General features: G+C 53.7%; 2 protein-coding genes and 1 non-coding gene across 3 annotated transcripts; 1 reads left to right on the top strand and 2 right to left on the bottom strand.

The window, feature by feature from the left end:
- Positions 1-161: 161 nt before the first annotated feature.
- LOC130601083 (microtubule-associated tyrosine carboxypeptidase-like) lies at positions 162-13,701 on the bottom strand. Its single transcript, XM_057412912.1, has 7 exons — positions 13,270-13,701; positions 9,024-9,167; positions 5,795-5,887; positions 3,018-3,150; positions 2,332-2,637; positions 1,396-1,493; positions 162-980 (listed from the first exon to the last, which is right to left on the bottom strand). The coding sequence occupies exons 1-7, from the start codon at positions 13,699-13,701 to the stop codon at positions 816-818; spliced, it is 1,371 nt and encodes a 456-aa protein (XP_057268895.1). The 3' UTR covers positions 162-815.
- An 886-nt stretch (positions 13,702-14,587) lies between these two features.
- On the bottom strand, positions 14,588-21,718 carry LCAT (lecithin-cholesterol acyltransferase). Its single transcript, XM_057412934.1, has 6 exons — positions 21,480-21,718; positions 18,513-18,669; positions 17,568-17,683; positions 17,186-17,281; positions 16,720-16,944; positions 14,588-15,427 (listed from the first exon to the last, which is right to left on the bottom strand). Exons 1-6 carry the CDS (start codon positions 21,625-21,627, stop codon positions 14,805-14,807), a joined length of 1,365 nt encoding a protein of 454 aa, XP_057268917.1. The 5' UTR covers positions 21,628-21,718; the 3' UTR covers positions 14,588-14,804.
- A 2,475-nt stretch (positions 21,719-24,193) lies between these two features.
- Positions 24,194-24,266, top strand: TRNAK-UUU (transfer RNA lysine (anticodon UUU)). Its single transcript has one exon. It is a non-coding gene; the product is annotated as a tRNA-Lys (tRNA).
- Positions 24,267-25,818: the final 1,552 nt, after the last annotated feature.

The raw sequence follows: 25,818 nt of genomic DNA, 5'->3' as shown, positions 1-25,818 counted from the left end.
TTAGAGATCAGGAGCAGCGCATGGGCAGCTTCTGCATTTGCCTGCTGTGGTTTATACATGTCCCTGCCAACTTGTTTTACGCACTCTGGTGAACCCATCCAGCTCCTGACACAGCAGTTTGGGGCTGTGCAGCTTTGCCATGACCTATTGTCCACTCGGTGTTTCCACGACATCAGTTTTATTACATGCTTTTTCCTAACAACAAGTCCAATGCCCACCCCGAGTCCTCAGAGCCAGGCAGTGGCTGCAGGACGATGGTTAATGGTGGGCAAATACCTGTGGTGGAGAGCAGGGATTTGGAGAGGTTAAAGTCCTTTCTGCTGCACGAGGGAAGGAATAGGGAGGGGAAACACATGCACAGGGTTATCAGTTGGTATGGGCCAGCCCTTATTCCCTGCCAGCACAGCCTAGAGACCCAAGCCCTTAGTAGGTGCCCCCCACTCTACTGGGAGCACCCCATGTACCTTAAGGACATACCCCACCACTACAACTGCCCCACGTAGACTCATCTCGGGTGCCAGCAGATGCTGCAGCTTTGCCCTTGCTCCCTCTGAACCCTCTTCTCCAGATCCCCAGAGCCATGTGGAACCACACAGCTGTCCCCGCAAGTGCAGAGGGGGACAGTGTGGGGGACACGACACATCAACACGAACCACACCAGAGCTACCCTACACAGCAGAACATGCACAGTGGCCATCTTGGTGCAGGGGGAGGCCCAGGCTCTGCCCGCTCCTCCAGGCTCCAGTCCTAATACATATCACATAAATCCCAGCAGTTACACCCTTGGAGTGCCGGCTTTGGGGGTTTGCTGCTCCTCAGTCAGGCAGCAGCTGCTGCAGCTCCTCCTCATTTAGGCAGTTGGTGGTGATGATGTGGTCCAGCTGCTTCATGTACCGCTCCAGGTCCTGCATGAAATGAGGGATGCGGGCTTTCTCCAGCACCCCAAATTTCTTCAGCCGATTCACATCTTCATAAGAGACCTGATGGGAAGCAGGGAGGTGGGGTTAGCCCCCCACAACTCATCCCAAACCATCCCAAGGAAGGTGTCTGTCCCAGCCCCGCAGCCCACCAGGGATGGGGCAGCCACAGCTTCTCTGGGCAACCTGTGCCAGGGCCTCACCACCCACACAGGGAAGAACTTCTGCCTAAGAGCTCATCTCAATTTCCCCTCTGTCAGGTTAAAGCCATTCCCCCTTGTCCTGTCCCTACAGGCCCTTGTCCAAAGCCCGTCTCCAGGTTTCTTGTAGCCCCTTTTGGCACTGGAGCTGCTCTAAGATCCGTCCTTAAGGAGCCTTCTCTTCAGCAGGCTGAACCAGCCCAGCTCTCTCAGCCTGTCTCCATAGGCTGGGACAGGGCTCTGTGACTGGTGTTTCCCACTTTCCCCCTGGCTGTTACCTTTCCAAGTGCAGCCAGCAATGGGAAGTCAATGGTCTGCCGATGGCGCAGGATGCGGAGAATCCCGTCCAGGTAGACCTGGTCCTTACTGAAACAGCCTGGAAAAGCGGGAGAGGCCAGGGAGCAGGAGCCTGGGTCCACACCACCCTCCACTCACCCCAACGCCTGCTGACCACTGTAACCAGAGCAATGGCACTGGGCTGGGGTGATATGAGTGCACCAGAGCTCACGTGTTGCTGGTCCATGGCCAGGACTGCTGGGTCCCAAAGGTTGAGCACTGGGGAGCAGCTCCGGTGACCAAGGAGGCAGCCAGAAGCAGTGAGAGCCCCAAACGTCTCCCTGGGATGTTTTCACCTTTCCTCCCAATTACTTGTCATTTTTCTTTGCAGCCTGCCTGCCCTATTACTTTACCCCCGGTCAGCTTTGTGTCACTTCCAATCTGTATTCCCTAGAAAGCAGCCATTAAAGCCCCCCCGCCCCCATCAAAACAAACATCAAGAAGAAAGCTTAATAACCTTAAGCACGTCATAACTTTAGATGCTAAAAGCTGTCATTACATCTTCCTCCTTAACATATTTTTCCATTTACCATTCCAATTTTCACCAGTTTTTTTACCTTTACTATTTTTTTTCATGGTAAGCCACTGCAAGAATTTAAATTGTGTCCAGAAATGCTCATTTTATCTCTCTTTTGGCTGCTGCCTCCTTGTGTGAGTCACTCCCATCAGACTGGAACCACCTGATGGGAATGGGAAGTGATGTGGGTTGGGCAGAGCCACCCTTTCCAATGGGGCCATGGCCACAGAACCAGCGATGCCCAACCCACCCAGGTGCAAAACAAACCCATCACTGTTTTTACTTCTAAAAAGAATATAAAATCCCTTCCAAACCCCAAAAGCTTTGCACATACATCCGCCCCCCCGGTCCTGAGCATTACCTGGTTGTGAGGTGTCGGTCTGGCCCCTCTTTGCCCGCACACAGTATTCCCACCGGATGCCAGCATCCTGGACATACTGCTCCAGGTCCTGGAAGAGGGCGGAGAAGGAGAGGCGGCTGGCGCGCTCGATGGTGTAGTAGAGCAGGGCTGCCCGCCACAGGAAGGGCTGCTTGCGGAAGAGGACGCTGTGCAAGCTGGCCAAGCCTTCCTCCGTGGGGTTGGCAGGCTTCAGGCTGTACTGCTTGCGGCCCTCAGAGCTGTGCCAGGGCTGGTGGGTGTTGTTCACCCCCCGGATGTAGTGGGTGCCTGGGGAGGAGGGTGGGAGTGAGCACCAATGGCCACAGCCTCCAAAAATCTCAACTCGCAACACCCTTTGCCAAGTCACATCCATGGGTACTGGTTCCAGTCCTGGCTGGAGACGCTACCATGGGATGTCTGCTTGCTCTGCAGCCCGGGCAGGCACATGGGTACACAGGTGGGTGCTTGACACCCCCTGGCCCTGCATGCAGAGAAGGACCCAGTGGCCTCACACCTTTCCAAAACCTGCCTCCAGGATGCCTCCTGCAAAGACCCAGGGGGTACCACCATGTCCATAGTCCCCACAGCCCCCAGGCCGTTACCAGCCAGAGAATGCTCCCAGCATTGCCCCTGCTCTGCCCATCACCCACAGCCACTGTACTGCTGACCGATCTCATGGCGCAGCATCCCCTCCAGCCAGTGCTGCCGGGCCCCAGCCAGATTGATGGCCAGCGTTGGCCGGCTGTCCTCCACCATCATCACCGCCTGGGACAGGAGGTCATCAGTGAGCTGCACCACCACCTGCAGAAGAAAGAGGCAACCTCCATCAGCACTGCTGCAGGAGGAGATGCTCAGTGGGGTCTTGGCTCTAAGCAGAAGCTGATGGGGGTGGATGATAAGAAAAAGTCACTAACAGTGTGTCCAGCACTGCTGCACCATCACCAGCTTGTGCTGCAGCTCCTCAAAGAAACCACAGGCAGCAGGAGCAGGCAGGGAGGTCACTGAGAGGAAAAAGATGATCCCACACATGGATGAAATAACTCCTTTACCTCTTTACAGCCTCCTCCAGCAACTCTGCCTCCAGTATTCCCCCTCCCACCCCCAGCTCATTCCTATCGGCTCCCCATTGTTTTATGTCCACACTGATGGCCATCCTTGAGACCTGCCTGGTCCCACTCCTCCATCCCCACTAGCAGTTGGATCGCTCAGTAAAGTCAGACACCAAAACAACCAACAGCACCTGCTTTGTTGTGGGTCCAACCTCTAGACCCCCAGTAAATACCCCATGAGGGAACGAAGGCTCCAGCTTCATTTTCATGGACTCTCCTGTGGATTCTCCCTTTCAAGGCTCCACAACAGGAGCACTGAGGACAGATTCACACCAGCCCAGCCTCGCAGAAGGATCCGCATGCGCCCACTGCAGGGACAGGCAATGCATGCAGAGGACTGGTGAGTATCTTTATAAAGAAATATCAACTATTTTGGAAAGTGATGGAGACAAGACAGCTGTTCTGTGTTAACAGGAGGTAATGTGCCAGCCAAGCAGCACTTTCTGATCATCCAACTTTAGACCTGCAGCAACTGAAAGCCACAACATCAGCAAGAGGAGGCAGCCCGGGAGCTCCCACATTCAAGGTTTGCTCAGGACGTAACAATTTCATCTCAAAACTCATCCCCCACATACACATTAACTCTAAACCCCATCTATTATTGCACAGCTGACATCTTTCAAAATGAAAACGTGCACACACATTGCTACAGAACAATTCTTTGCATTGTAAAACAAAAATGAGGAGACTGAGTTGATTGATTGCTTTAACTCGTATTTATTATTATGCCAAGCTGCTCATGAAAACTGAGGTGCAGCAGAACAGAGCATACCACCAGACAGAAAAACTGGCATCAAATCCTTACAGTGCAGTTTCTTAGCTGTATTAAAATACACCAGCATGAAGTACAATCCCTCCATCTCTGAGAAAAGACTTGCCAGTTCACTCAGGAGTTGTGTGCACTCTTGAGCTCTGTTTCTGCTCCAGTAAGGAGGACAAAACACGTAAAGATGCAGTTTTGCTGCCTTCTCCCATGTTTCGCCATGGACCTTGCTGACCTGAGATAAACTGAGGCAGGGAACTGATGCAGAGTAAAACCGGTTTCATTGCCAGCAAGATCATCACGACCAGCCTCATGAGTTTTCATGGGGTTTTTTGGTGGGGAGAAAACTTCTGGAAACAGCAGCAGCTTCTGTTGTCAGCAATGACAGGCAGGAAAGGTTTTAGCTTCACCACAAGCAGAATTAAGGAGGCAGGAAGGGGCCAGGTTTTGGTATGACTTTAACCAATTCCCATCTCATAGGTCAGCTCCATGTGACGGTAATACAATCCTGGATATCTGACATGGCCATCCCAACTGCCAACTAGTGGAGGCTGAAATCCTGGGATGCAGGAGGTGAGAGGCAGGGGCCAGACTTTAAACCTTTAAACAAAGAATCATGGAATCCCAGTCTGGTTTGGGTTGGAAGGAACCTCAAGGATCATCCAGTTCCAACCCCCTGCCACTAGACCAGGTTGCTCCAAGGCCTGTCCAACCTGGCCTTGAATGTGAATTAGGCATTTTTGTTCTCCTGAGCCTTCGCTTAGGACAGAAGGCATTTCTGCAAATCTCTTTCTATAATGCCCCATCACTGGCAGTGTTCAAGGCCAGGCTGGATGGGGCCTTGGGCAACCTTGTCTAGTGGAAGGTGTCCCTGCCCATGGCATTGGATGATCTTAAGGTCCTTTCCAACCCAAACCATTCTGTGATTCTATGGTGATGTTCTGGGGTACTGGCTTGTGTTCTTTTATCTTTTTCCCGTTTTTGGCAATGAAGTATATATTTTTCTCACTAAACAGAGGTGCCAACAGTCCCCCCATGCAGAGCCAGCCATCAGAAGAGATGGGAAGGGACTCTCCACAGCTTTGCACACTCCTGTGACACAGCCCACAGCCCTTCTCCAGCTGGAGCCACCCATCCACTCACTGAGCAGCAACACTTGCCTTATCTTGGGACTCCCCAGCTTTGCAGATGCTGTTACAACAGGGTCTGTGACTTCATCCAAAGTCTTATTCCTGGAGCAGCAATGAGCAGCTCTCCGCATTTGTGACCTCTTGTGAGCTATGCAGGTTCCCCCAGCACATTCTCATGGTCCACAAAGCTTCTGCTCAGGTTTTGTGGACACAATGGAGAAAAAGCTTGCTCCCAGATGGAAGACTGCTGATGGCACCAGGGCACAGGCTCCTGCCTTACCCCAGCTCCCTGGAACTGCTCAGGAACTCGCATGCCAGGAAAGCTCCAGCACTGAGCAGCTTGAAGGTGGAGGGGCACCCATGATGGGATCCAAGATGATGCCAGCTACCACTACTGAAGTAACAATACTTCACAACCCCAGAGATTGCCACACAGCACTTACCAATGGGGTCAGGAGTTTCTCTGCTGCAAGCTGCCAGCTCGCTCCCCAAAATCCATATGGAGACCTCTGAGCTCCGGCAGCGCCAGAACAGTTCTGAGCCAGAGAAAAGCAGAAGAGCTTCAGGATCTGCACCTTGGACCCAATAAAAAAGCTCTTGAAGGTGCCAAGTTAATAACTGTGCAAATACTTACTCAGGAGCACACTGCCTGCAGTGCTAGTAAGTGGGATCCTGCCATCCCCTGATGGACGCTGGGGACAAAAGGCAGCTGCCTGAACTGAGTGTCACCAGCCCAACCACGCTGCCTGCAGTGAGTGTCAACAGTGCAGCCATGCTGCCCGAACTTAGTGAATGTCACCAGTGCAGGAACACTGCCTGCAGGGAGTGAGTGTCACCAGCCCTGCCATGATGCCTGCAGCAAATGAGTGTAACCAGTGCAGCCACACTGCCTACACTGAGTGTCTCCAGTGCAGACATAGTGCCAGAAGTGAGTGAATGTCACAAGTGCAGCCATGTTTCCTGCAGGGAGCTAGCGTCGCAGTGACTGAGAGTCACCAGTGTAGCCATGTTTCCTGCAGTGAGTGTGTGTCACCAGTGCAGCCACAGTGTCCGAATGTCACGAGCGCAGGCACACTGCCTACAGTGAGTAAGTGTCACCAGCCTGACCATATTGCCTGCAGAGAGTGTCACCAGAGCGGCCACGCTGCCTATAATGAGTGAGCGTCACTAGGGCAGCCATACCACCTGCAGAGTGTGTCACCAGTGCAGCTAAATTGCCGAAGTGAGTGAATCTCATGAGTGCAGCCACTCTGCCTGCAGTGAGTGTCACCAGCGCAGCCACACTGTCTGCATTGAGTGAGTATCAACACTGCAGCCTCACTGCCAGCAGTGAGTCTTACCAGTGTGGCCACGCTGCTTGCAATGAGTGAGTGTCCTCAGTGCAGCCACAATGCCTGCAGTGAGTGAGTGTCACCAGCGCAGCCATGCTTCCTGAACTTAATGAATGCCACCAGTGTGGCTTCGCTGCCTGCAGTGAGTGTCAGCAGTGCAGACGCAGTGTCACCAATGCGGCCATACTGCCTGCCGTGAGTGTCACCAGTGCAGCCATGCTGCATGCAGTGATTTAGTGTCACACTGCTTCCACTATGCCTGCAGTGTCACCAGTATGTGCACTCTGCCTGCAGTGTGTTCACCAGAGAGTAAGTGTCACTGGACAAACCACACTGCCTATATTGAATGAATGTCACCAATACGGCCATGCTGCCTGCAGTGAGTGAGTGTCTCCATTGTGGCTATGCTGCCTGCAAGTGGCTGGCACATCAGGGGGTCAGTCTGGGGCTAACAGAACCACCACTGCTAGAGTTTCTCCTTCATCTGAAGAAAGCCATCACAATTAGTACACATCAAGGAAGTGAACAGCCTGGGGCACAGCAGGTGGAAATCAAGAACCATAGATAGAGGTGTGGAGTGGGGAATACACATCTGAACCACCCCGCTCCCCAGCAGGGTGTTAAATCGTCAGTGATGCAGAAATTGCAGCAAGTTTTTGTCCAGTACAAGGAACGAACTTGGCCAACATTGCTATACCAAAAGCACATAAAACCCTTCCCTATTCCCTGCCCCAGAGCAGCTCAGCAAAATTCCTGGGTAACAATAAATAAATCAATGCTTTAAAGTTTTTAAAAGCTCTTATCAAAAATTCTGGATAAAATAGCCACAGATCTCACATGTTGATGTGCAAATGTAATTACTGAACACCGCACTCCTTTGAGCAAAGGGAAAGTTACACAGGGCTGGAACATGTACATGAACATGTAAGGAAAAAGTTGTCTTTCTGCCCAGCCAAAGCATAATTTGGGTTAGACTAATTGAGAAGAGGGGAATAGCTGAATTTAGTCAATAAAATCAAGGGAGAGACAGACCACAACAAGCAAGTCATAAGCGCAGATCTGTTAAGTAAGACTGGCCAGCTGCTAGGCTGGGTACTGGAACTGGTTCCAGGTACTAAAAGGCAGCTGAATTAGAATCATAGAATCACAGAATGGCTTGGGTTGGAAGGGACCTTAAAGCTCATCCAGTTCCATCCCTTGCCATGGGCAGGGACACCTTCCACTAGCGCAGGTTGCTGCAAGCCCCATCCAACCTGGCCTTAAACACTGCCAGGAATGGGGCATTATAGGAAAAGATTTGCAGAAATCCTTCTGTCCTAAGCAAAGGCTCAGGAGGACCAAGGTGCTCAATTCACATCCTAGGGCCACTCCCAGGAGGTATCAAGGCAAACCAAGGAGGCTGCTAGAGGAATGTCCCCTGGCCAGGTGGGACCTCAGGAACTGTTCCCTCCTGCATGAAATATGCTGGGTAGCACCAAGCAAGTTGGTGCTTTAGGGAAATGCTTGTGAATGACCCTGTTTGGAAATGGAGGTGAAAAATCAGAGCTAGGAAGAACAGCCTGGTCACAAGGCAGTGGTAAGGAAACTCCCATGCCAGTCAGCACTTTGTGGCCTCCTGCCCTGTGGCCAACAGCTGAAGGGAACGCCAGGAGCCAAAGAAAGCAAAGTCAGGTTCAGAAGTCCTCAGTGCTTGAATCCAGGATGGTGGAAGTGTTTTGCTCACACCTTGCTGGCAGAAGGGGGAAAAAATGCCCCTTAACCAAAGCTGCAGAACATCCCACACTGAATGCTGCTGGGGTCACTGAGAAACCAGATGAAGAGATGCTGAACTTCTCCCCATGCTCCATCCCACATTGCTACTGTCAAATGTGCCCATGTATTTCCCAGCCTTAAAACCAAAGTGTGGAGTTTCAAAGTACCATTATCCAGCACAGCCCACAGGAAATCTCTTCCCTGGCTTTGCTTTTGGCTACGTCAATGAAGGCAGCTGTTGAAGATGTTTGCCATACCATTCCTAACAGCAGGAGATTTCCTGATGGAAATTGATACCGCATGCAAGCAGCAAAAGGCTCCTTGCATGGCCATGCAGACAAGCAGCAGCTCCTCTCTCTACTTCTCAAGCATAAAAGGGACATAAAGTAAAAAAATCAAGGGAAATAGATGGGGAGCCAGCACTCATGTCCTAGCACCAGGGCAGAACAAACATAGCCAACATGGAAAGGTCACCATGACAGAAGAAAGATTACCTCTTTGTACCTGAAACATTTCTTCTTAATGAGTCCTTTTTACCAGAAACTAAGTATTTGTATTTTACAAGCAATGAAGCAGGGACACAGATTACCTCTCCCACACAGCCCTCCTTCTGCATGTACTTTCGGATCACAGACCAGATCTGGCACTTGCTCAGCAGCCTCCCGCCTGTGGCAACTTCAAAGCACTCGTAGGTCCCATACTTCTCCAAGACAGCACGAATGATCCTGATTGCCTGTTGCACAGAGAAAGAAAATATCAGTGCAAACACCCTTCTGTTTATAAACACATTTTAGAATCCCACATGCCATAAAACCCAGCAGACATAATCCCACTCTGAAGTGGTTCTGCAGTATCTAAAGACCCAAGGAGACTGAGCCAGTTGTATGTGGCCACCAGGACAGATTGACACTCAGTGCAATCGGCATGACCCACAGGATATGCTTGCTGCTTTTTATCACCCTTGCAAGCATCTGGTATAGGAACAGGGCAAAGCAGAAGTGAAAGAGCATTGTCACAGCACGCTGCTTCAGGAGGCTAAAGCCAGAATTATCTTCAACTTTTCTGCTTTCAGTTCTCCTTTCCAATCCTAGTGCTTGCACAAAGAGGTCCAGCTTACCAGCTTGCTTTTTACTCCAAGAGTTTCATAGTCATAGAACAGTTCGGGTTGGAAGAGACCTTAAAAGCTCACCTAGTCCAATCTCATGCAGTGAAGAGGGACACCTTCAACTAGATCAGGTTAATCAATTAGATCATTTCTCACTGCAGGGCTGGACTGCAAGCCCAGCAGCAATACTGCCTCCGCCTCTTCAGACAGGGTTCTGGGCACAAACAGCCTGCTGCACACCAACAGCTTTCTCACCTTGGTTAGAAGCAGCACGTGCTATTTTATTAGCATTATCATTTATGAAGCGTCTATAAAATAAGAGCATTTAACAGTACGTTTCCTTCCCCAAAAGAGAGTTTTCATTGTAGACATTTTTAAGCAATTACTTTCTCCATCCTACTCATACATATTCCAAAGCAGACAATGATGACTTTGAACCACTCCTGGAGTTTTTCTAGCAGTTTTATTGAATCTGTAAACCTGGCTGAGCTGCTGCTGAGCTTCCCAGGCCAAGGCTGCTGCTCCTGAATGGTGCCTATTTACCTTCCTCCTGCTGAGCACAGAATCATCAAGTCACAGAATCAACCAGACTGGAAAAGATCTTTCAAATCATCAAGTCCAACTGTTCCCCAGCACTGCCAAAGCCACCACTAAATCATGTCACTAACACCCTTGTCTACACAGTTTGTGACCCCCCTTTGCTCTCATATGGGCTCCAGGCAGCACCTGGAGCCCTGCAGAAGAGGTCCCATCCCCTCCTTCATCTCTAAGATCTCCCAGGATCAGAAGATGGGTGCTCAGCACCACGTCCAGCACTCAAACCATCCAACACCATGTTAGAGGGGCTTCATGGTCTGCACCTGGTGAACAGCCTCCTCCACCCCTGATTCTCCTTCCCTGAACAGTCTTCTCTGCACAGCTGGTTTTTATTCTCCGGTCACTTACTGTGTGAGAAGTTGTGCAGGTTCTCCAGTTGCTGAGGTTTTTACTGTTGGTTTTGTTGGGGGGATTTTTGATCTGGGTGTTTTATTTCATTCACTGAATATTCAGGATGGTTTTTGCAGCATCACAAGGTACCTGCTGCTGACAGCTGCAGAAAAAGGATCATTTCTTCCTCCCACCTCTGCTGAGACTCCTTGCTCTGTAAAGCACTGAGCCAAGAGAAACCCAGTACAGCTGGTGCCCAGGAGTAGGAGGACCAAAGAACTCCAGCTTGTCCTAATGAGCAAAATTCCTAAGATCTCAAGTTTAGCATTCTGAGAGGCACAGAGCATCCCCCTGGGCAGCCTGAAATCACGTACCCACCATACGCAGTGGCATAAATCCTCCAGCTCCAGTTTTGGGCTGGTGCTGCTCATGATCCCATGACAAACCAGGGATGTGATTTCTAGGGTGATGAACGCCCACCATGGGGCTAGAAAAATCCTCCTGGTTTATTCCTGCCCCCCACCACGAGGCATGTGTAAAGGAAGTGGTGGAGCAGTAAGCTGGAAGAGGGGAGAGGGTGTTGGTTTCATACAATCATAGAATCATAGAATGGTTTGGTTTGGAAGGGCCCTTAAAGCTCACCCAGTTCCAACCCCTGCCATGGACAGGGACACCCTCCACTAGACCAGGTTGCTCCAAGCTCTATCCAACCTGGCCTTGAACGCTGCCAGGGATGGGGCAGCCACAGCTTCTCTGGGCAACCTGTGCCAGGGCCTCAGCACCCTCACAGGGAAGAACTTCTGCCTAAGAGCTCATCTCAGTGTCCCCTCTGTCAGGTTAAAGCCATTCCCCCTTGTCCTGTCCCTACAGGCCCTTGTCCAAAGCCCCCTTCCAGGTTTCTTGTAGCACCTTTAGGCACTGGAGCTGCTCTAAGGTCTCCCCTTAAGGAGCCTTCTCTTCTCCAGGCTGAACCAGCCCAGCTCTCTCAGCCTGTCTCCAGAGCAGAGCTGTTCCAGCCCTCGCAGCATCTATGTGGCCTCCTCTGGATTTGCTCAACAACTCCATGTCTCTCTTGTGTTGTCCCCACAGCTCTTGTCCAAGGATGCTGGCTTAGCAAAATGTCTCATTTATTTAAGCTCCATAATTAATGCAGGTTTTTTTAAATAAAAGCAGTTTATAGATAATAGCTGGCAAGGCAAAAAGTTTCCCAAAATAAAAGAGACTGGAAAGAGGTCACTGCAGGGTACAAGCAAAGGAACAGCAACATGAGAACTGTCCCATGGCACTGTCAGTGGAGAACTTGGAAAAACACTGGTAGAAACTCAACACTACATCTCTTGCAAAGGGTTTCAGATTCAGAGTAAGACTGCTTATACTGGTTAGGAACATTTAACTTCATCTTTTACTACACTGTAAGTCAAAAAGATAAAGCAAGTGGAGAAATAGCTCTAAACAACTCATTTTACTGTATTACTCAGACAGTGAAAAGCACTTAAATGCAGGAAGAAAACATTGAGAAGCCACCAAGGTCTTGATGGGGGTGAGAGCATCTCCCCTGCCACAGCACCACTGACAACAGTTTACCCAGGGAAGATGCACTGGAAATACTAAGTGCTTAGAAACCTGGCTATAGGAAGAGCCTCAATTATCTGCATAATAATTCAGGCAGATATGTGGGAAGTAATGGAAAAATAAGTAAATACCAAAAAAATCACAATAAATAAATTGGTGAAGCAGTTGTTACATGAAACCAGATGTAAGCTCCAACTTGGAGGTGGAAACAAACGCTTCTGGGGTGCAAAAATGAACTCAGGGTAAGAGGTTTCATACCTGCTCCTACATACACAACTAAAATAGGTCTGTGTGGTGGAAAGGATGCTCTTGCAGAGGTGGGATGCCCTGTCCGAGGACTGAATTGGTTCTGGGGTATGCTCCAAGCACAGAGTGAAGGGATGGAGCAGTTTCATTCCCTGCCTGCACCTATGAAAGGCTCGTGTGCAGGCAGAGCATCTGGATCGGTCGTGCCTGCGTGCTCCCAGTGCTGTTTGCACCCTACATCCACACAGCACTACTTACCTGTAGCAGAGAGCCTGTCAGGACTATTTCAGTAGCGTACGAGCAACAGGTACAGTTAAGCAAAATAACACAGCCTCCTTAAGAGGAGTCTACATCAACTGTTACCATTACTGACAACATTTGGTGATGCTGTAAGGATGCCACTCCACTGGTCAACTTTCAGGACTTCCAGAGAACAAGCCAGACTTAATCTTCAGGATAAGGACTGTTTCCCACGTGGTCACCCACGTGCTCCAGCTTCTCAGCTGTTATTTCTACAGCAACAAGTGCCAAACAAAAACACAAATCAAACACCAGCGAGGAGCCCTTGATGGAGCACCAGCTCCTAACCATCGCCGTGCATCCATTAGCACGAGCCAGGCTAGGCGTGGTGCTGGCGGCACCATGTACGTTCACCACGGTTCCCGCAGGCAGGTTTGACATCTGGAGTTTAATAAATCACGGAGGGCGCTGCAGGCAGGATGTCAGAGGTGAGAGCCGAGAGGGAAGGCGGGCAATGGGGTTCCACATGGCTTACGGACCAGCCATGAGCGGTCCCAACGTGACCCATTCCCCATGGTATCACCCAAAAAGAAGGGTACCCACACCTTCACAGCACGTGGCGGGAGGAAGTCGGGGAACAGGGGCCGGTCCCTTCTCCTCCTCCTTCCCCTCCCGCGCAGCACCGTGTCGCTCGTCCCCCGCGGGCACCGGGGGCGGGCAGCTCCCCGCGTCGTCCCCGCCTTACCTGAGCCACGAAGCGATCAGAAGCGGCCGCGTACTTATCCAGTACAGCGGCGGGCACGGGCTCGGCGTACTCGAACTGCGGGTCATAAGCGAAGCTGGCGCGGAAGAACCGCTCCCGCTCCGCCTCCACATTGCACGGCCGCAGCGCTACGAGCAGGCAGGGGCTCCGCCGCCCGCCGCCCTCCTCCCCGCGACCCCGCGCGATATGGGGCAGGGATGCGGCGGCGCGCAGACCCCCGCGCATCCCCGCGCCTTCGCTCCTCTGCATCACGGCCCCGATTTCCGACAGACGCCGGGTTCCCCGCGGGCAACGGAGCGCAGGTGATGGTGTCGGCGGGGACGGGCAGGAGCAGAGCGGTGGGCCATGGCGGGCGGCCAGGGTGGGTGCCGCACTGCCACCAAGCCCCGCAGTCGCCGCCGGGTCCAGCACCATGGCCTCCGGCGCGACACCACCACAACCCGCGCCGCCGCCCCGGGCAAGCGCCGCCTCCCGCCAATCGGCGCCGCGCCAGGGGAGAAAGAGCCAATAGCAGCGCAGCGCTTGCAGAGAGCCCCGCCCCTCGGCGCCGCTCTGCGGCCCGCCCGGCCTCGCCCCGGGCTCAGCGGTACGGAGTGGGGAGGAGCCGGGCACGGCACGAAGCCGCGCGGGCCGCTGCGCTCCGTAACGGGGCCTCGGGGTGCATCCCAGCTGTATCCCCAGCCCAGGTGCATCCCCACCACGGATGCATGCCCTGCCGTGGTTGTGTCACCAAACTTGGCTGCGTCATCAACCCTCTTTCTGTCACCATCCCAAGTCACATCATCACCCTGGTCATGTCACCAACCCCAATCACTTGTCACCCCAATCATGCTGCCAGTCCTCTCACATCACCAATCCCAGCTTCATTGCCAAGCACATGGCTTTTCCCAAAGCCCTGGCTCCTGGGGTGCCAGCGACTGCTCAGTGTTGGCTGCTGGATGGTGTCACCCACCCAACAGGTAAGGACCAGGCAGGCTCAGAAGCAAAGTATATTTATTATTTTGGCAATATGCTGATTCTGAGCCGGTCTTGCCCAGGGCACCTGACTGCATGCAGTGGCTGGCAGAGCTGTTCTTGAAGGCTATACCTGCTGTAACACCCTCATGCCATCTCCGTGACCACCGTGGTAAGCACAGCCTGCTCTTATGCAAGATGATCTGTCCCACATGAGCAGAGGCTACAGCCCCGTGTGCTCCACAGCCTCCAAAGTGCCTAAACATGGCTTGCTAGCGATGAGGTTTTTTGCATACAATGTAATTTACAAGTGGGATGAGCTGGCAGTGCGGTTAATTATCCACCCACTAGTGGGAAGTGACAAGCCTCTGTAGTATAATTAATTGTCATTTCCCCCCCCCAAAAAAAAAAACCCCACTCAGAGTGGAAGTGGGTGCCAGCCCATCCACTTGAGCTGTAGGTCTTGCTCCTTTTCCTTCCAAATTCAGCTCCAAGTCCTTTGCCCCCCTGCATGACAGCTTGTGGTGGCTACCAGCATGGAGAGAAGCTGTCCCTCATTCCTTTCAGTTCTTTTTGGGTTCCTTAAGGACTTTGTGCTCAGGTAGGATCTTCCCCAGTTTCCTGGCCTCTGGCCTGGATCTCAGCTCCACTGGCTCCCCCTGCTTCTGTGCTTTCCCCAGCAGGATTTCATTGATGGAGCTGAGCGTCAGGTTGCTGAAGACCATGTTGAGGTGGTCAACGCCTTGCAGCTCCTTGACATGCACCTTCTGCTTTTGCTGGTCACGCCATCGCTTGCACAACTCCGAACTGCGTGTGTTGACGGTGTCATCCCCATCACCATAGATCATGTCCACAGGGTCCTCATAAGGGAAATGCTCATCATATATGTAAGTCTCCACAGTGGGGTAGCCTGTGCCGTAGAGGCAATATGTGTCCACCCCGGGAGGGGGCAAGTCCTTCAGCAAGTCCTTCATGTCCTCCCACATGTACCAGCCATCCTCCAAGTTGACATCGGTGAAGAAGCGTTTGTAGTCCTGGTAAGTGTAATTGTAGGAGGGCGTGGAGATGAAAACATGGGTCTCGGGCCAGGCCAAATTCGTTGGGAACATCCAGGGGCTGGTGGTGGTCATTCGCTGCTCTTCACGCAGCTTGATGTTGGACATGAGTGGGATGCCCTGATTGTCACCTGCAGGACACACAGGGGCTTGTCAGCAATAGCACTGAAAGGTATCCTCACAAATGCAGCTCCTTGTGGGGCTGTGTTGGGATTAGCCCATCCATCTGTGGCTCACATCCATCTCCTGGTCTGGAGTATGACTCCACCTCAGATCTTTCCCTACTGAGCACCCTCCTCACCCCTCTGGCTGCAGATATCCAGAGTAACCTTCCAAATCTTATCTGGCATCACATCTCTAGCTGTTGGAGGGGCTGAGTGTAGACAAACCTGGACTTGTGATGGCCCTGACCAACCCAGCCCTGGACATTCCCTTCAACCCCGGCACCTCCACACCTGCCTGCAGGGACAGGAGAGAGCTGAGCCTGGGGAAGGTGCTGATAGTAGGTGGCCAATGTGCACGTCTCCTGCAAGCCTTCGCTTTGTTGCTATGTCTGGAGTCCTAAAACCACACAACAATCCCAGATTACCTCTGGACCTTGTGCCAACAGAGAAAAATATGAGGAGGTGACTTAAGGGTGATGCAGGGGGCCAGATGATAACTCTTCAAGCACGTGATTTTTAACCCCATGCATTTTTGGAGGCTCAGCTTGTGACCTGGAGGTATTCTGGGTTGTCAGCATTAGGCAAGTGGCTGTGGCTTTCTGGGCTGCAAACAGGCTAAAGAGGAACTGGGCAAAGGGAGATTGAAGCCTGAAGATGGCAAAGGGAGACTGAAGCCTGAAGATAGCAAAGTCTATGGGGGATGGCCTCCATGTCCTCTACTGCAGAAGAGATGCAGGGTTTGCAGCAAAAGTCCAGCAACCTCACTGTTCTGCATGGACGGAGGTGGTGCTGATGCCTAGGGAGGCGGTGGGATGGGGACAAGCATGACCTGCGCTGCTGCTGTAGCCCCAAGGTTTGTGGATGGGTGCTTTGGCACCCCTAGCCCATGCTGCATGGTGCAGGCTGTGCTGCAGGATGTCTGGCAAGAACTGTGCAGAAGGAAGGATATAGCCAGGCTGCAGGTGGACCCAGCATTTTTCCATACACAAAACCCCACCAACTCCAAACATGGAAACCAGAGCAAGCTCTAGAGTGTGCCCTGGGCCACTCTGCTGCTGCTGGAGCTGTGGTAGGAACCTCCATGGTGCCTTCTTCACTGCAGGATGCAGCAGTATCAGCACCAGAGCACAAATACTGCCTCCACAGACCCTTCAGCCGTGTACCCCTCACCACCACTGTGTCCCTTCCTGCCCACCACCACCCTTCCGTTTGTGCAGGAGGAAAAGAAAATCAAGAAGTGGCTGCAAACAGTCACCCACCAGATGCCAGGACACGGAGGGGCTTGACAGACCCTCCCCATGGGGCACCCAGGGAGATGAAGCCCCCAATGTACTGGTCTTTCCAGGCTTGCGTCTGCTGCAGCAGGAAGTAGAGAATGTTCAGGTTGCCCATGCTGTGTGCGATGAGGAAGACGCGGCGCTGGTACTCATCATGCATCTCCTCAATGAGTGCTTTCAGGTTCTGGAAGTATTCAGGCTGCTCCTCTGTCGACAAGAGAGACATCAGCTCTTGGCCACCTTATTTATGGCCACAGGGTTCTAGGGCTGGCCCTAGGAACCCTGACCAGGCAGATGTGTCTGTGCAGTGGCCATACATGCCACCAAGCATTCACATGAGAGCACCCACTGTCACCGGCATCAACTACTGCCCAGGGGTTTCCCCCTACCAGCAGCTCACCCAGCCCATGACAGCCACCCTGCTTCCCTCCCTAAAACCCAGACTCACGGGGCCCAACCCTCCAGTCATAAGGAGCTGCTCGAACCGTCTGGTCCCTCACATAGCCATTGTTCACCAGGTTCTGCACCAGGGTGTGCAGGTAACCTATGGGCAGAGAGAAAGGTGGGAATGAGGTCTGTGTTCTGTTGATTTTCTCCGCCCTGGCTGTGATCATGGCCACAGTGTTCTCTCTTAAGACCTGTAGCTTGGTGGCTCCAGCCAGAGGTGGTGGCCCCACATGCACTGGGGTCAGTGATGCACGGTCCCTGCCAGCACTCGAAGGGAGTGTGTCCCGGAGGCCAGTGTCCCTCACTTGCATGTGCACTGGTCTCTCTATAAGGGCAGGGAGCATGTGAGATCCCTGGACACCATGGGACTCTCCTCCTCTCACCTGCCAGCTTGCTCTGATCCAAGTATTCCACAGAATAGGTCTTGCCAAAGCCAGGCACGCGGATGTGCACCCCCGGGGCATTGGACATTTTCCGAGAGGTTCGGTTGTACACCACCCTGAGGGGACAGGGCAGAAAGTAGTAGAAGAGCCACATCCCCAGCAGGGCAGGAGCACCTCCTGTATGAAGACAGGCTGAGAAAGTTGAAGCTGTTCAGCCTGGAGAAGAGAAGGCTGCGTGGAGACCTCATAGCAGCCTTCCAGTATCTGAAGGGGGGCTGTAAGGATGCTGGGGAAGGACTCTTCATAAGGGACTGTGGTGATAAGACAAGGGGTAATGGGCTTAAACAGAAATGGGGGAAGTTCAGGTTACATGTAAGGCAGAAGTTCTTTACTGTGGAGGTGGTGAGGCCCTGGCACAGGTAACCCAGAGAAGCTGTGGCTGCCCCATCCCTGGCAGTGTTCAAGGCCAGGCTGGATGTGGCTTGGAGCAACCTGCTCTAGTGGAAGGTGTCCCTGCCAGTGGCAGGGGTTGGAACTGGGTGAGTTTTGGGTCGTTTCCAACCCCAACCACTCTCTGATTTATGACATGGGGCTGAGGTGGACATCACTGGTGGCAGCTTGGACCTGGACAACTGTTTCTAAACCAGCATCCATGCTGATGGCCTGGCATCTCAGGACAGGAGGTTCTGATGGAGTAGACTGCAGCAGACCTCTCACTCTGTGTCCAGGCAGGGTGGCAGCATCCCCATTGTGCTGGGCATGAGCACATGTCACGGGAAAGGTCTGGGCACTTGGAGCAGGAGCCAGCCAGCTTGTTCCCAAACAATCCTGGTGTTCCCATGGGTTTCTATGTGTGCTAGGTCATGGCCAGCAGGGGAGGAGAGGGAAGGGAGATCCCTGGTAGGTCATTTCCCTGGGAGCTCTTGGGATAGGGGTGAGCATTACCTGGTGTTATCGATCCAGCAATCAACTCCCACTGGCAGGAAGGTGTTGAGGTTGAGCCAGATGGTGAAATAGTCCTCGGTTTTGCGGTAGCACATCCAGTTCACCACATCTGGCTTGTCCAGCTTCGCTTCCAGCTGGTTCCCGAGACACCCGGGCACTGGAGGCACCGCAGGAGGAGAGCAGAGACAGCTACAGACCCCATCCCACTTCTCCCTGCCCCAGGAAGGACTTCCATGGGGATGCTGCCTGGGGACACCTGGGCTGGAGCAGCATCCCTAGAGAATGTCCTGCTCTGGGTGGGAGTGAGGGTGTTCAGACCCAAGATGCAGCTGAGCATGGAATGGACACTAAAACACATCCTCAGGGACTCCTTGAGCTGCCTTTCCCACACTGTGACCCCCAGAGCTGCTGCCCTTGGTCCAAATGTGCCAATTGCCACCAGCACAAAGCATCTTGGATTATTGCCCCTGCCTGGCTGGATTTCGATCTCCTTTCCCAGCTGTAGCCTGGGGAACGAGTCAGTGCTGCGTGGGGCTGCCCAGCTCTGCCACATCTCCAGCACTGTGTCCTGGGGTGGCAGCACAGCTCGAGGTGAACAGAGTCCCCAGGGAGGTGAAAGTCACGCTGGTGCTGGCTCCTGAGGCCCACACACTGTTTTTCTGAACTTTAAACCCTCCATGCAGGCTGCACAAGGTCTCTGAAGTGGTTTGGTGCTGAGTGGAACCGTATCCAGTGGGAATTAGTGCAAATAGTGTGTGGTAAATACAGTGTGGCTTCAAGCAAGTTCACAGCTTGATGTGTGTAACCTGTGCTCTCTCAATGGAGGGTGACTATCACTCAGGTATTTGGTCTGCCTCAGGGAGCTTCATTGTGGTTCCCAGCAGGGATGGGACACGCATCCCAGTGCCACCCCAATATATGTGCCTGTGCCAGGGGCAGACACCATGGAAAGCATTCCCAGCTGGTGTGCATGAACCAAGAGCTGGCTCCTGGTGCCAGCGCTGGCCCTGATGAAGAGGACGTGAGGTAAAAGGACTGCAAGGGACTGGTGGGCTGGGAGCACCCTGTGGTGACTCCCATGGCCCCAGCAGGTCTGAGAACTGGCCAGCAGTACATAGCTGGGGATGGGGTGGACCTTCACTGCTGCTGCAGACACTGTCTGACAGATGACCCATGTAAGATGCCTCTCCCAGGGACACCACAAGCTGCTTCGTGGCCTAAAATCCCTGTAGATGCCTGCCCTGTGCTGCTCTTGGACCCACACTCAGGCTTTGCTGTGGCTTTGAAACCCCAGAAGCATGGTGGAGTAGAAGCCATGCTGCCTGGTGTTGGGGCTGAAGGATGCAGGTGAGTGGCATCCCTCACCTGAGCAGGATGGTCCCCAACAGCCTTGAGTGTCCCTACACCCAGAGATCTACAGGTGCTGGTGTTTTGGGGTGCAAAGGCATCCTGGAGCTTTTCTCCCATCTCACCCTGGTGCTCACAGTGTGGCACATTCATGGCCAAGGGGTACAGGGGCATGGCTGCAGGCTCTGAAACCCTTGTCCCATGCGAAAGGGGAAGGAGATGTAGAAGTTGCTTCCCTCAACCTGCTTCACAGCTTCCTCACCTCTGTGTCATCTCCTCAGGGATACAGGGAGGGTATAATCCTGACTTCAAAGCACATGGCTGGGGATCAGGCTGACCAGTGGACCCTGGCACAGGAGATCCCAGGCCAGGAGTGGGCACAGGGTAGCTCCCTGGCCAGAGAGAAGAGTGGGATGACAAACTGGTCTGATGGCTCCCAAGGGTGCACAGCCACCACCCCCGGCCCTGGCACACAGCCTGGGCTCTGCTTCCCCTTCCAGAGGACATTAGGTAATTATTAAGGGAGTTCCTGTGTGGGCAGAGGGGTTATCGGTGATCCCAAGGGCACTGGGGGCTTCTGGGACACCCGCTCCAGGGGGATGGGCTACGTACGGATGCTGAGCGGCACGTGGGGCAGCCAGACACAGCTGAGCATGGGGCAGGGGCTCAAGGAGGCAGTAGGGGCATGGAGTGATGCTCCGACCATCACAGATCACCCTGAGAATAGGTCCCTGGTGGCAGCCATCCAGGTATCCATGGCTGAACAGGACCCGCCTCAGGACATGAGGGCTCCAGACACTGTCCCCGGCTCTCTGGTGCCTCTTGGAGGGCAGTCGGCAGGATCAGCCTTCAGCATTGCAGCAGGGCTGTTCTGCTTTTTCTCTTCTCCTTTTAAAGGGGAAACTCAGCTCGATTCAAATTAAAAAAGAGTAAAAACCTCGACTCTGCTCAGCAGAGGTTTCATGGCAAAACCCCAGGTCCTGTCCCCAGTGATGGCACAAAGGGCAAACAAAGGCAGAGCCGTGCAAGACAGAGGGACCAGCTGGTGCTGCTGCTTCCACCTCCTCGAGGTGATGCCCCAGCCTCTCTCACCTCCTGGCTCAACCTCCTCTACACCATCCGCTGGGCAGGGTGGACAGTGGGTGGGATGAGAGATGGATGCCCTTCAGTTAACCATTGCCAGGGGTGGTGGGTGACATTGGATGGGGTGAGATTTGGGGAGCAAGGGGTGGTGGATGCACTGGCAGCAGCAGCCAAGGGAAGCAGCAGATGAGGGTGTGCTGCAGCCTCCATCCCACTGCTAGCAGAGTCCCCCTAGAACCAAGCAAGCCCTAAAACACATTCTGGGCCAGCTTTGAGATATTAGAGCCCCACTGGCTTTCTGAGGTGCTTGGCTTGTCCTCCTACTTCTGGGCAAGCATAGCCAGCCCTGCATCCCCAGCCCGGTGGACTGGAGGGGACCTGGGAGCCATGTGTCACCTCTCCTTGATGGCTCCCACTCCAGGCTGCAAAGGGCCCCCTCACCCAAGAGCCACTGAGCCGCTGGCATGCCAGTGTCACTGCTGGGTCTGGGGGTGCCCACCCATACCCCATGTGGTGCCCATGCCAGTGTGACCTTACCAAGTACCACGGGTGGCGTGCTGTTGGTCGGGGGAGCTTCTGGGGTGGTGGTGGGTGGAAAGAGAACGTTGAAGAGCCAGAACTGGGACGCGGGCTGCAGGAGCAGTGACAGCGTCAACAGCACAAGCCTGGTGCTGCTGCTCCCCATGGCCGGGATCCTCCGGACGTCTCCAAGCAAAACAGCCTTTTGATATTTTTTACGCAGGTCCAGCCAAGGCCTACAGGGGAGGGGAGAACTGCAAGGGGCTGGCGCTTGCAGACAGGGGAGGAGGAACGGGGAGGGACGAAGGACTGGCCTTGGGGGACATGCCATGAAGTCCTGAGGTGCCCAGGGGCTCTTCGTGACCCGAGGGCGCTGCTCGGAGGTACCGGCAGAGCGGGCATGTGGATTTAGGAGCTTCCTGGTGCCTTGGTGTCCCTCTGCTGTGTGCTGGCGTTGCGCACTTCCCCATGCACGGTGCTCCCCGGGTGAACCCACGGGGCTGCCGGCTCCCTGCCAGCTCCTCCTGCTCCTCTTGCTCGTCCTGCTCTCTGCCTGCTCCCTGCCTGCTCCCTGCCTGCTCCCTGCCTGTTCCCTGCCTGCTCCCTGCCTGCTTCTGCTGCTCCTCCTGCCCTTGGCACGTGGGGCTGATGCTTCCACTAGGGCACTGATGGGAGCTGCTGGCAGGTCCCCAGCGACCCTGGAGCACAGTCCAGCCCCATGGGGAGGAAGAAGAGGGTGACACCTCAGCTTCAGTTATTTCTGCAGTTCACGGCCACAGTGCCTCCTCTGAAAATGTCGCTGTGCTGTGTTTCATAGGGAAGGGTTACAAATCCATGTGAGGATGCAGGAATGCTCTCCATGTGACCACACAACCCTCACTTACTCCACTGGGAGACTCCATCACCCCAACTCAGCCAGTCTCCTGATGCGCCCAAGCCTTGGTGTGCCCAAGGAAAGCCTTACTAATCTCACAGAAGCTGAACAAACTGGCTGTGGAGATGAGAAGGTTAGATACAGGGTGTGGGGGCTCCTCATCCCATCTCAGTGCTCAGTGTCACCCTTGGACTGAGCTTGGTGGCACCAGCTGAGTGTGCAGGACTCAAGGGAGAATGGATCTGCAGATGCATCTTCATTACCCTCTACTTGTTGGATAGAAACCTGAGGAGCCTCTATGAGCATGAACAGGAGCTAAAAGAAATCTCTGCTCACCCTGAGTCCTGCCCATCCTCTGCCCTTATCAGGCTCTCTGCCCTCCAGCCCTTCTCTAGGCAGACCCTTGCTTGAGGGATGTCTACTTAGCCCAGAACTCATCATGGTATAATTTAACTTTTCTCCTTAAAATCACTGCTGTTGGCTCTCAGCCTGGCAGAGCCGCCTGTGTGGGGCTGGGGCTGTGGGCAGTGGGGATGGTCTCCATGCTTTGGTTTGCCGTAAGGACCACATGTAGGGGTGTGCCCAGGAGGGGGCTGTGAGATGGGAAAATTAGGGGTTTAATTTTTATTTTTTAAATGTGTTTGCAGAAAGTCAGCGGAACAGCATGGTCTTGTGTCTGACCAAACCTTTGCCCGCTGGACCTGATGATGCAGTCAGGGTGAAGAGCTGCTCCTTGTTGGGGTGGCCAGAGGAAAGCATTTAGATGAGGTAAATGGTGCTGAACCATGGTGGTGGAGCAGAACCCAAGTGCTCATGGGCTTGCCCCAGCCTTCCCATTGTGCCGCAGTCATCCCAGTGTGATTCATCCTTTCCAGTGTGCTCTAACAGGGCAATGGGCTGGTGCTGAGCAGAGGATGCTGTGGAGGGAGTCACAGCCCACCTGCAGTGCGGCCTTTTGATCTTCTGCATGCAAATCCTTGCTACCCAGTATCTTCTCTGAACCTGAGCTCTGGGGCAGAAAGCTGCTGCTTCCCACCTCCTCACACCCTATGGGAAAGGGAGGAAGCCACAGAGCCTTTCCAGGGAGGCTTGCCTTCCAGCTTGACCAGGATGGGAACATGTAGCTCCAGCAAAGTGGGTTGGCTTCAAGAAAGCTCTAATGGTGGGAAGATGTCTTCTGTCTTCCGGGGAGGATGAAGCGCGCGGTTGAGTCTGCGTGGGGAATGAGGGCACTGGTGGGTGCTGGGCTGGCCCGGTGGATTCCCTTGGAGCAGAGAGTGGCCCCGTCCTGCAGGGCTGGAGAAGGAGAAGAGCAAACCAAGGCCTGGCTGTTGGCGAAGCTGCTGCTGGGACTCGGGCTCGAGCCGCGGTAGCCGCAGCCCCAGCGCAAGGCACTGAGCGCGGTGCAGCCCCGGCCCCGGCGCGCCCCCGCGGCCGCTGCTCTTCTGCGGCCGGATCCCCCCGGAGCCGGCGGGGCTTCTCAGCCGCTCCCAGCTCCCTCTCGCTGCTGCCAGCGCATCCCTGCGGCACCAGCGCTGCCCGGGCGCATCGGGGGTCGGTCCCGTGGGAGCGCGGCCCGTGTGCAGATCCTCGTCGCTCTCCTCCCCCTTCTCCTTTGTGACTCTGGCTTCTGGCTGTCCCCAGCAGGGCAAACCCGGTGTTTGTGCCTGCCAGGGCAGGGTAGAGGTCCTGGTCCTGGTCCTGGCGATGCTCCTCATCGCGGGAGGATGCCCTCCGCTCTGGTGGCTTTGTTGGGGTGGAAGAGGCCAAAGCAAGTCCCCACATTGTCCCTCCACTGCCACAGTGAAGTGGGGTCCTCACCGCCTGTCCTGAGCATCCCCCAAAACCCTAATTGTGAGCCTGGATAGCTCAGCTGGGAGAGCATCAGACTTTTAATCTGAGGGTCCAGGGTTCAAGCCCCTGTTCAGGCAAAGGCTTTATCCTTTAGGAGCCCATCCTCCTGCTGGGGCAGTCCTTCCTGGGAGAGCTGAGGTGGGAAGACTGTCTCTTCTTGCTCCCTTTCTCACTGTTGGGTGTTCAGGTGCCAAACCCACCCATCTTCAAGCAGCTTTCTCAAAGGCTGGGTTCCTGCTGTCACCCTCTTTTTCTATGTGACGACCTCCATGAAGATGCTGAAGGGACTGAAGCATCTCTCCTAGGAGGTAAGCCAGGCTCTTCCCAGTGGTGCCTAGTGTCAGGACCAGAGGCCACAGGCACAAGCTGAAGCACAGCAGACTCCATCTGTACATCATATGCTTTTTTCATTGTGAGGGTGATCAAGCACTGGCACAGGGGCTTGTGGTTGCCCAGCAAGGCTGTAGAAACTTCATCCTTCAAGATACTCAAAAGCTGCCTAGACACAGACCTGGGCAACCAGCTCTGGGTGGCCCTGCTCGAGCAGAGGATATTGAGCTGACCTCCAGAGCTCCCTTTCTACCTCAGCCATCCCGTGATTCTCTTGTCTGTCACCCCAAACCCACTCCAATCAAAGCCTAGCCCTGAGTCGTTTATAGGGAATTTCATGTGAGAGCAGAGGCTGCAGTGGCCCTTGGGGCCACCACACTGCTTCAACCAAGCCCTGAATTGCACTGAGTGTGTGTACACAGTGTTGTTTTTGTGATACAGAAACTCTTTTACCAGAAAATGGAGTAATTTTGGATGAAAAATATCCCCTTTGGGATTTTGACGTTTTCCAGCCTGAACATACGGCAATTGCTCAAGCACAGTACGTTATTCTTCATGTAGCCTAATGGCTTTGTAAACCCAAACTGACTTTCTGGGGGAAGAAAAAGACACGGGATGGAGAAATTATGTATTTCCTTGTGGTTTTGCTTCTCATCTGTGTAAAAGTGGGATAGGTACTGCTGATGCTAAAGGCCTGGTTCTCTAGATCTTTGTTTCCCATCCTTCTGTACTATATTTAGAAGGGAAAATTCCTTTTGAGCTTTCTCTGGGTAGAGAAATAAGTGTTTTCAGTGCCCTTGAGACACCTGAGCCAACCTGCCGAGTGCTGCAGCCCTTTGCTGCTCTCCGTTCCTCCACAGTGGTGAATAAATTGAAACACGCTGTGAGACACCTCATGCAGCTCGTTGTCATGGCTTTATTGAAAGCTGCCGTCCAGGGTGAGTTTTGCACAGCCGTCAGGAGAGGGCACCATGACCAACAATCAGGGTGTCCATAGTGTGAAGGCTCCTGAAGAGTAAAAGCAGTGTTTTGAACAGCTTCCTTGCTGGAGAGACCCTGTGCACTGACTACAGGTCAGGAAATCATCACAGGTCACTCTTAGGAGCAGACAGCACATAGAATCACACCCTGATTTGTGTTGGAAGGGACCTTAAAGCTCATCCAGTTCCAACCCCTGCCACGGACAGGGACATCTTCCACTAGACCAGGTTGTCCCAAGCCCTGTCCAGCCTGGTCTTGAACACTGCCAGGGATGGGGCAGCCACAGCTTCTCTGGGCAACCTGTGCCAGGGCCTCAGC

Source organism: Pezoporus wallicus, unplaced genomic scaffold (assembly GCF_028554395.1).
Source record: "Pezoporus wallicus isolate ANWC-B61680 ecotype Strahan unplaced genomic scaffold, APGP_CSIRO_Pwel_v1 contig_13006, whole genome shotgun sequence".
Classification (NCBI taxonomy): Eukaryota; Metazoa; Chordata; class Aves; order Psittaciformes; family Psittacidae; genus Pezoporus; species Pezoporus wallicus.
Note: the sequence above shows the minus strand (reverse complement) of the source record. Positions and strands in the feature narration are given on the sequence as shown.

Excerpts from the sequence above, each read along its gene's own strand:
- LOC130601083 (XM_057412912.1), bottom strand. The coding sequence starts at position 13,701 with ATGGTGCTGGACCCGGCGGCGACTGCGGGGCTTGGTGGCAGTGCGGCA. Across the intron at positions 9,168-13,269 it reads CTGATCGCTTCGTGGCTCAG|GCAATCAGGATCATTCGTGC; the intron begins GTAAGGCGGGGA and ends TCTGTGCAACAG. Across the intron at positions 2,638-3,017 it reads GATGCTGCGCCATGAGATCG|GCACCCACTACATCCGGGGG; the intron begins GTCAGCAGTACA and ends CCTCCTCCCCAG.
- LCAT (XM_057412934.1), bottom strand. The coding sequence starts at position 21,627 with ATGGGGAGCAGCAGCACCAGGCTTGTGCTGTTGACGCTGTCACTGCTC. Across the intron at positions 18,670-21,479 it reads CACGCCACCCGTGGTACTTG|TGCCCGGGTGTCTCGGGAAC; the intron begins GTAAGGTCACAC and ends CGGTGCCTCCAG. Across the intron at positions 16,945-17,185 it reads TGACTGGAGGGTTGGGCCCC|AGGAGCAGCCTGAATACTTC; the intron begins GTGAGTCTGGGT and ends TCTTGTCGACAG.